The sequence below is a fragment of the Branchiostoma belcheri genome, unplaced genomic scaffold, assembly GCF_001625305.1.
Source record: "Branchiostoma belcheri isolate BF01 breed outbred unplaced genomic scaffold, Haploidv18h27 scaffold1, whole genome shotgun sequence".
In the NCBI taxonomy this organism is placed as follows: domain Eukaryota; kingdom Metazoa; phylum Chordata; class Leptocardii; order Amphioxiformes; family Branchiostomatidae; genus Branchiostoma; species Branchiostoma belcheri.
Window position 1 is genome coordinate 4,613,578 of NW_017802379.1, and position 10,272 is coordinate 4,623,849.

At 38.9% G+C, this 10,272-nt stretch overlaps 1 protein-coding gene across 1 annotated transcript in view; it reads right to left on the minus strand.

Annotated features, from left to right (window-relative positions):
* Positions 1–2,542: 2,542 nt before the first annotated feature.
* Positions 2,543–10,272, minus strand: part of LOC109465886 (rasGAP-activating-like protein 1) — a 25,310-nt gene continuing 17,580 nt past the window's right edge. Inside the window, exons 8-21 of the mRNA XM_019763407.1 lie at positions 9,628–9,719; positions 8,505–8,820; positions 7,975–8,125; positions 7,617–7,681; positions 7,351–7,460; positions 6,784–6,967; positions 6,378–6,515; positions 6,000–6,148; positions 5,305–5,476; positions 4,664–4,801; positions 4,183–4,318; positions 3,653–3,773; positions 3,107–3,255; positions 2,543–2,739 (exon numbers count right to left, since the gene is read on the minus strand). Of these exons, the coding sequence (XP_019618966.1) occupies positions 2,570–2,739; positions 3,107–3,255; positions 3,653–3,773; positions 4,183–4,318; positions 4,664–4,801; positions 5,305–5,476; positions 6,000–6,148; positions 6,378–6,515; positions 6,784–6,967; positions 7,351–7,460; positions 7,617–7,681; positions 7,975–8,125; positions 8,505–8,820; positions 9,628–9,719 (2,091 nt within the window). The 3' untranslated portion in view covers positions 2,543–2,569. The remainder of the gene's footprint in view (positions 2,740–3,106; positions 3,256–3,652; positions 3,774–4,182; positions 4,319–4,663; positions 4,802–5,304; positions 5,477–5,999; positions 6,149–6,377; positions 6,516–6,783; positions 6,968–7,350; positions 7,461–7,616; positions 7,682–7,974; positions 8,126–8,504; positions 8,821–9,627; positions 9,720–10,272) is intronic.

A 10,272-nucleotide genomic window follows, 5' to 3' on the forward strand; every position in this document is an offset into this window, starting at 1 on the left:
GAAAAATGCCTCATGTTTTTTTCTGCTAAAGGCACCCAAAGCAATTTCAGGCAGAAAGACTGTATTTTCAAAGTCATTTTTTAAATCTACATACATGTAGGTAATAAATTGAAGACAATCATGTTCTTCACAAACTCCATAGAATGATTCTCATACAGAATTAGCCCTCCAGGGGCTAGCAGTAACAACACTATACACATTCATGTAAAACTCACAGTAACAATGTGCCATTATAGGTCTAGATTGCAAACTGAAGGCAATTTTTTTCCGATAATCATGCATGTGTGTCACAAAAGTCAGCTGTCTTGTTACCGAAAAGGCTTTATCTAGAATCATACTGTCTAGAATTGTATAGTTCTGAACACAATGAAGAACAACTTGGGAACAAAATAGCAGAAAACACTTTATCAAATTTAATGACAACAATTTTTCAGTTTGGTCAAACTGAATTGTCTGACTTCCCTAAAAATCTATGATACTCTATGGCATAATAACCTATAGTCAAAATTAAAAGCACAAAACATACCAGAAACATTACTCAAGTCATCTGAACAATTGACAAAGACTGATACCACTGCTTACATTTACATTTATAGTAGTGTCTTGGGTAGTAAAATACTGTGTTTTATCTTATTCTAGTGTAGGCAAAACATCTCTTTTCTACCTCCTATTAATATTTTGATACCTAGTACATTTGTATATGATGAGATCAACAAAACTTAGCCCTGGTCCTATTTGAACTTTTTCTTAAGTGTCCAGTTTTTTTGTGCAAAATAAGTGATTTCTTCAGTGCAAAATAGGTGCTAAGTGACTTCCAAGTGCCAAATGACTTTTTCCATGGCTTTTTTTTCAGATTGCAACAGTAGGCCCTTGATGCTAGCCATTGATTGGTTGAAACTTTAATGAGATTAGAAGATTGAAATGGTATTGCATATTGCATAGCCCCATGATGTTCATGTGAGATTTGCATTGCTTCTGTTTAACCCTCTCTTTGCTACCTAACGCCTTAACCAATACAAATTTGTTGCCATAAGACTATATTAGCAGAGAGAAGGTTAATCACAGACGTCACATATGGCAGTAAAAGGAGTATTGTGCAAATATCTGATTATGTGCTCCAAAATTATTTCTTTGCATCCGAAGTCAAAATTCTTTGTCATTCTGAATCGAGATTGAACTGAAATTTCTGACACAAAAAAAAATGAGCTTTATAAAGATGGTTTATTTTATTTCATTTCTTTTATGCTCACCAGATACAATATGATGTCACAGAAGCAGTGGATTGTTCATTCCTTGTAGTACAAAATTTGAGTTGTACAAAATTTGGGTAAGTCTTGTTTTTGTTTTGGCAATTACAACTGTTCAATCTTGATTCAGAATGATTTCTACCAAAACAGGTGAACCATCAAACTTCTTTTACATGTAGTAGATGATTCTGCCTGACACTGTACTGGCCTTCAGTATATAAATGCATAATCTAGATCTGGAGTGTCATACAGTTTAAGCTTCAGTTCCAAATGTTTGATTGTTACTGGGCAACTTTCATCCTTTTACTGGTAGATTGCACATTTCATATCATTGTTCTGATTTTTCTAACTGACTGATTTCCTATTAAGATGTCACAGTACAGACACAAAGACCATGATTACAGAATGGTACCTTACAGATTTTGTCTTTAAGTTATCAAAACAGTTTTCAAGCATTTTTATTCAGTATTTCATCAAAAGTAAATTTGTGAGGCACAATTAAGATTTGTTACTTGAAATGTTGCTTATGAATACTTTTGATATTGATTACTAAAAATGACTAGCGTGTGAAACTTTTTGAGAAAAATCTATGATTCTTTGTAGCCGGCTGGAGAAAGTATCAAAATTGGTGATTGTCTCAAATCTAAATGATTCTCAAATCTAAATGATCAAATTTACATTTTGGAGGTGGCTTTTTGAGAGCTGGTTCCATACATTGTCGATGTACGTGTAGCAGAAATTTTATTTGGCATAGGTAAGCATTAATGAGGACCAGTTTACCAACAACATAGCAACAAGGCTCAAAAGCAAGTTGTCAAAATTATGAATAAAGAGTTAGTGTAAGAAATAAAAATCACACCCTAACCTACAAATGTAGTAATCATCTGGAATACAATAAAACTCAAGCTAGAACATAAACATGACAGTTTCACTGACTTGGGAGCACAGCTCATACAGGATATATAATACTTCTCTTTAAATATAATGTGTATATCACAAGACTTACCTACATGTATAATGATGAATGCTTTATTAGTACTGATGGGGGGAATGCAACATTAGCTTTACTTTAGTTCGTAATGGCTTAAACAGTTACCTCACGGTATACATGAACTTCTAGATGTATCAAAGTCTATTATAACCCTTGTCCTGCCAAGGGTGCTGTCATGCACCAAATCATTTTACTGCCAAAGCCACCTTCAATAATCACCAGTGTCCACAGACCAATGGCCATGCCTGCAGCTGGAAGCAACAGTTGAAAAGGTACACAACAGAAACTTTAATCTGTCTAGAAGTTCATGTATTCTTTTTACTTTAAAGAGTTACTCGGTAGATTCCATAGACAGGGATCTGCCCCGCTCCAGCCCCTTGGCCCGCTCGCGTTCCCTCTTGTTGAAAGCCTCGTGGACTCTCTCCAGATCAGCGATCACGTCCAGCAGTCTGGCCGCTGCCGCCATCTTGGCATCGTAAAACGATCGACTTCTTCTGATATCTGTAGAAAAGGCATTACATTTTAGTCATTACATTTTAGTTGTAATTCCAGGGTTTACAATTTGACCTCATTTCCTCCCAGGATGTGGGGAGACGATTTTGACCTCCAACTCGATCTTCCTGTCAGTCTATGGTTACGACATTTCCCCCCTCACTTCCTGTGACTCTAGTGTATATTACAAATACCATTACAGATACACAAGCTAATTAACAAACATACTGAAAACAAAACCTCCATATACAGACTGATGTAATTAAGAAAAATATGGCAGATGGCAGGCTTCGCCTCTTCACATAGATCAGAAATAGACAGACAAAAAAATGCTTTATCCCCTATGAAGAAATTAATCCAGGAAGTAATTCCATACCTGGTTTTGTTTTAGAATCAGGTTCTGAGTTGTGACCAGATTCTGAGCTGTTCCCTACTGAGTTCTGGCTCTCTGCCTCAGAGTTGTTGGCCTGCTCATGGGAGCTCTCAGCTGTAGACCCGGCATCTGCTAGCTCCAGGTACTTGGATCTACAGAAAAAACAGTCTGTATTTACCTGATGTAAGCAACCTCTCCAATGATATGCCAACATTGCAATCTTTAGAAAATTCTACATGGAGCAATCTGAATATGCTATCATGAAGCGAAACTACTATTATCAAGTACTAGGAGTAATAATCCTCACTACGTAATTTTAAGCAGCGCCTAGAGTTAGTAAGGAAAGCTTCTGTTGAAGACAGACAGTGGCTGTCCATGGTACTGAAACCTGTTCTGTTGTAAGTTTGGATGGGCTACACCTTCTGATTCCATGCCCTAGACACAGTGGATTAACAACCCACTGCCCCTATGGCCTCAAAAAGGACTACCGTTATCTTTTACTACCTTTTTAGGTTTGGTGGCTCATAAAAGTTGATTATCTGTTGGTACCTGAGTATGTCCCTGCCCAGCAGGATCTGGGAGTAAATAGTCTGAGCCTCGGCGTCAGGGTCCAGCGGGTCCCGCCAATCACCCAACGTCACCGCTGAGTGGGTTTTACTGCAACCACGGGCTGCAAGGAACCAGGGAAGAGCACTGTGAATTCACTAGTTTGTGTAGGGATCCAATTTTCTAGGTACAAATTTTTTAATTTTTTGCTGGTTTTAAGATTGCAGTTGAAATGATATTATGATAGCACAAAAGCACATACATTTTAGTACAAATGTATAAAAACTGCAAAAATAAACAACAGCAAATATTTCAAGATCCACAGTACATAAGAAACTGGACAGCAGTTCATGATGTTTAGAGCACAAACCTCTGCCAAAGAAGCATCTATGAGTCATTCCCATATTTTTTACCACTTTTCATCTTTGTGGAAAGATTTACATTGTATCTGTATGCTGTCTACTTCACCTTACTTCAAAAGGTTGAAGAATCCTTGAAAAACCATCAGAATATCAGTAATTAGAAGACCTGACCTGTTTTGTCCGTCTCCAGACAACATGTCCACTTGCCCGCCCTGTTGGTCCCTGGGTGGAAGGTCCCCAGCATGCGAGAGTTTGTCACACAGGTCTTCCTGATGGCTGACAGCCATTGGTGCATCTCATTCACATCCTGAGACACAATGATTACAGCATCATAATGAAAAAATAATGAAATAAAAAGTCACAATTGTCTCAAACTGCAATAAAATGTATATTTCATAAAATACCATCAGGAAACAAAAGGAATCTCCTAACATTATCACATCATATTTTAGGTTGAGGCAATATTATAAGCAAACAATAACGAAAGAATATGAAACAATATGTCACAATAAACTGCAATAAAATGCACCTCATAAAATGTGCTATGGGAAAACAAAATTTCATGGCATCACATTATAACTTAGAGCCACTGGAGGATGTTATCAGTAGTTAAGGTTCTTTGGCTTAATGGAATTTTTCAATTCTGCAGTACCTTTGCCTGTAGATAGGTGGTGCTCAGTGAACCGTCTCCATCTCTGATGATGACCTGAAACACATTGGGTCGCTGGAAGGCGTTCTCATCCACCCGCTCCACGGCACAGATGCGATGAGTCATGGTGGTTGTGCGAATCTGAAAATATTGTGCTTTATTATCTTTCTGTCCTCTCTTAGGAATTGGTATATAATAATTGTAAAGGGTTAGTCAAGTTATGTGTCTGTTCATTCATGAAAAATGTCATAAGGTTTCTTCATGCCAATTTTCTGCTTCAGAGGTAACATTACAGATGTTCAAAGTCATCAAAAACTGACAACCAAGAAATTACTGTACATTCAGTTACTTTTGCAGTGGTTTCGTTTTGCTGTCTGGGAAAAGAAGGTTTTCACTTTGTTTGGAAATTATTTCTGTACTACAATAGTAATAGAAAGGAGATATCTTTGCAATGTCAAAAAATTGTGGCAGAGCAGTCAATGCGAAAATAAAATGTCAAATGTTTCCAGAGTTACTGTAGATTGGCGTGGTTTCAAGCTGCTACATTATATAAGACTGCCATGCAAATACATGGCTCACTCTCAGACATGCCAAAATTGAAAATTACAGTCTTGGACTCTGATAAATGTCAAACTAACATCTACCTGGTCCTCCGGGGACTTGGCGTATGCCAGGGCATCATTACACAGCCAGTAGTATCTCCTCTTGAAGCTGAAGGGCATGAGGACCAGGCCGTCGTCTGCCCTGCGCCGGCGGAGGAGGTGACCTTCCTTGATTGTGACAGACTGGTGGAAGGCGCTCCGCCTCTGCGCTTCCCTCGTGGGCACTGGAGGTTCAGGTAGACAGATTATTAATTAACTGCCCACAGTTCAGTTCAGGACAAGGTTACAGTTGGGGGTAAATCTAGGCTGATAGGCTGCTGCATATATGTACTACATTCAAACGTACAAAATCTACAGTATACTAGAGTATACTATTTTTAGACAACAAATATCTAAATTTTAACAAGAAAGTAGAGCTTTCAGACTTCTGGGAGGTATGAAATCCTTGGCTTCCTTAGTTCCCCGTATTCCTGGCCCCGGCCCAATTCTGCAAGCTTCGTCCCATTTCCTCTTTTGACCTCCTGTCATTCTGCCTGTCAATCTTTCCCCAACTCACATAATGTCCATGCAAGCAGACATAGATGCACAAAACTCAGTACAATACTCAAACAAGACTTCTGTTCGTGGCAGTATTTAGGATACCATTGTTACCATCTTTGCCGTGAAGTTAGAAGAAGAAGAACAGATCAGAACTTTAATCTAAACATTGAACACTACTGGTGACTTATACACTGTACTTGCCATTGGCTTCGTCAATGTCTATAAGTTGGTCCAGGAAGTCCTGCACACGAGAGGAGCTGTCCTGTATGAAGGGGTGGAGTGGCTCCATCCACGTCTCCTTCCCTCTCCCACACTGCAAACCCAGGTTACCTATACTCTGGATAACCTGAAGGCAGAAACAGTTACCTGAACTCTGCTCTTAATTTCTGGCTGGATATGATGATGACAATGATTAGAGCAAACAGTTGAGATTTCAGACCTCCCAACCACTTCCTGAATTCCTCCACGTACTGCCCATTTACTCTGGATAACCTGAAGGCAGGAAAGTGAGCTAATAAAACATTCCTGTGGAGATCACCACATTGTGCAAGGTAATGAATCCCCAAATAACAAACCTTTGCCAGTAAAGTGCAGGTCCTACTAGTCTTGGCATCAGCGTGTTGGTCCCTAAGGGCGAAGAGTTTGGGGGACAGGACAGCCGGAGCAAAGAATCTCAGGAACAGGAAACCACTGATGGCTAGGTACTTCACATCCTAAGAATAAACATGTGTTTGCAAATGTGTCATTATGGTTTTGTAAATATGGAATCAAATGTATACAGCAAGTTACAGCATGCTATAGTTACAGTTACAGCAGCTATACTATTAACCCCTCAACTCATTGTTCTTGGGGTGTGCATCTTTTAGCCAGCTTTTCCAAAAAAAGGAGAAATACCCTGCATTTGTTGGCAAATGTTGAATCATCTAATTGTGTCGGTGCCATGCTGTACTCATGGAATCTGTCAGTATATTTCCCACCCACCTGATGCTCAGGAAATCTGTCCTCCACTCTCTTACTGAGCTGTCTGAAGGCCAGTCTGATGACAGGGGGACACTGGTCCACTGACATGACTATGTTGTCCACGATCTGTTCTAGATACCCAGTCAGGATCATCGCACTGTGCTCTAACAACTGGCCATCAGACTGTGACTTAACACTTAATCTCCTGCATAAACAACATATTAGAGATATCATGCTTTTGGGAATTACTCTGGATTATATGAATTTTAAGTTCACAGAGGTCTGGAGACTGTTTTGGGGTTTTGTGAATGCATTAGAATTGTGGATGTGGTTGTATGATGTCATTTATTTAGGTATTGTACCACTTTCTGAATTCCTCCATATACTGCCCACTTACTCCCATCTTGGATGTGATGGGTTACCTTCAGGTGTGGCTTCCCTGTCAATCAACTGTCATCAGTTCCCACCCATCTGTTGCTACATAGACAGGAAGAAACACAAACCTACAATTCAGACACCTAAAACAGTACATTTGTACTTCCATACCCAGAGGTAACAAGTAATATTGGAAAAATGAATAGCACTGACCTTCTACAGGAGTCTACTTTGCATGGATCTAACTCCACCGTCTTCTTATCTTCAAAAATCTGATCTACAACTGGTCTCAGGACTTCATGTAGGTACGGCATCCCCACAACCTTCATAGAAGGAACAGATAAGATATTGTATTATTGAGAGACATGGCTACCATGATCATGATGCATCATCTTGGTCAAGACTTTAAGACTTCAGTTAGGCCAAGACTTCATCTAGGTCAAAAGTTGAAGTTTCTAAGTCTGAGAGAATAGTATTACCTTCAGAAATTGGTCCATTGACTTTGTAGCCAATGAGTTCCCCCTGAATAATGTGTTAGGATCCTCTGTAAAAAGGAGTTGACAAATGGTTAGTAGGGTTTCATATGACTTCTGTGTTAGGAACTCAATGATGTTTTTGCTCTTTGTCAAAGTTGAAAAAGTGACCACGAATCTAAAGAAGAATTCACAAAGACACCAATAAAAAAATGAAAACAAGGATTAGAATGATCAAAATGAACAGCATAATTTCAAAGCAAATTGAAAAATAATATGGCAATGAGATGACACCTGATTCTATTTATCTAATGTACATGTAGATTTACAAATGGTATAATAAAACATTGGACAATGTTCTCACTGGTATTGTGTATCTCTTGAGTGTTGAGGGCATCTAAAAACTGGACCACCATCCCCTCCCCCAGAAAGACCTTGACCAAGGTCGTGGCAATGTCCATCCTGTCCATAGTCATGACCTCCTCTAACATACTCAGTGGGGTGGGAGTCTCTGGCTGTGAACAAGGATAGTCAGAATCAGCTATAAGATACACTGAAAAAAATGTTAATCAATCAACTGGATAAATGTTGATTTGTAAAATTTTCAAGTAGCATCCACTACATTTTGCACTCCATACTCCATGACTAACAAAATCTAGTACACACTCACCTTTAACCTAGTTCAGTGTACACCTACAATGTAAATACTAAGCTACTAGGTATACAATATTGATAGAAGACACAATATACAGCATAGCAGGACCTTACTTCCAAAGTGGTAAATGGATGGAATTCAAAATATAATGCATGCTTCAAGTGTACATATGTATCTGATCTGGAATATGTTCTTCAGTATTACATATTGAGACACTTAGATATGTATTCTAGCATTACCTCTATACTGGACTGCACAGATTCTACCAGGAGGTCCACCAATGGCTGGTAGTACTGAGAAGGCAGGATGTGTTCCTCTGTGCAGCGTACCTTCAGTCTTAGAGAGCCCAGCTCAGAGCTGTGGGCAAAGGCAAAAATCAGAGCTACCAAAAAGGCTGTCCTTGGTGCTGAAATAATTGTTATGATGATATTTCTGCTGCTAGAGACAAGCATTTTATGCTCGAGGTATTGACATTTAATGATTAAGAAGAAACTGTCAAGAAAGGATGTCATGTATTCAATATGAGCAATGTTAGGCAAAAGTCTGTCCTTGGTGCTGAATAACAGTTATGATGATATTTTCTACTGCTAGAGACAAGAGTTTATACTCGAGGTATTGATCTTTTATGATTGAGAAGAAACTGTCAAGAAAGCATGTCATATATACAACATGAGCAATGTTAGGCAAAAAGGCTGTCCTTGGTGCTGAAATATCAGTTATGATGATATATTTGCTGCCAGAGACAAGGAGTTTATGATTAAAACTGTCTAGAAAGAACTGTCTATCAACCTTTTATGATTAAGAAGAAAATTTCTAGAAATAATATCATGTATACAATATGAGCAATGTTAGGCAAAAGGCTGCTGAAAGATCAGCTTTGATGGCACATTTACTGCTAGAGATAACTGATTTATACCCTTGAGGTATTGACCTTTTATGATTAAGAAGAAACTGTCTAGAAAAGAGGTGCACACACCTGATAGCAACATATTATTATTCTACACCTGTTTCTAGTCTCAATAGCGCTCTCAAGCTGGATAATGACTGGAACAAAATGTTGCCCGGAGGAAATGCCACGCAGGCTTCGTTTAATGAGGTGGTGTTGGATACTCAATAACAGTGCAACAAGCACTCGATCAAAACTGACGTTCAGCACAAGGGACAGTTATTTTAAAAAGTCAACTTAACAAATGGCAGGAGTGTCAGGGGACAATGTTTTAAGAATATAACACTGTTGCAATTGAATTAGCATTGATGTGTGGATTGTCTAGAAACTACATTTGAAATGAGGAAATATCAAACACAGACTTTCAGTTTCTTTAGCAACAATTTTACACCAAAAAGCCTTTAGAAGTTCTCTACCTTTCATCATCTACAGTTGATGCTCTTGGACAGAGTCTGTGCCACCCTAGAACATGTTCTTCACCATGTAGTTCTGTCAGGGCCACTTCTCCCTGCAACATGATAAGGAAAGGAAGGAATGATCAGGATCCAGTTTTAGCTCACTGGAGAGCTACTCTGCCACTGGTCATGACATAGAAGAGAGATGCTGTGTACAGTATTTACAGATTTGTTGTCGGGGAAATTTGCTTTTTTTGACAAGCAAAGTAAACATTGGACCACAGTATAGTGTGCCATCCTTGGGACTGCGACACTTTACAATAGCCTGCATGTCAGGCAAGTACCAACAGCCGGTACTTAGTATTCAAACTCTCAACCTCTCGGTCCAGAGGCAGGCTCACTAACTACGCAATAACAGTAACGCTATAAAAGGGAGGCCCATTACATTCTAATCTGTAGATGTATAAACATCTACTACCATAATCCCACCAGGTCACATATATGCACCACCCTAAAAAAATTCCATCCTAAGAGATCTCCAATGCAACGTTCAATGGTTTAATGCTTGATATCTAAACTGTGCATACCTGGGGGTGCTGCAATAGAGTTTATCATCATCATCTCTCAAACATAACTTTCTCAAAGTGTACTTTTAACTCGGCAGAT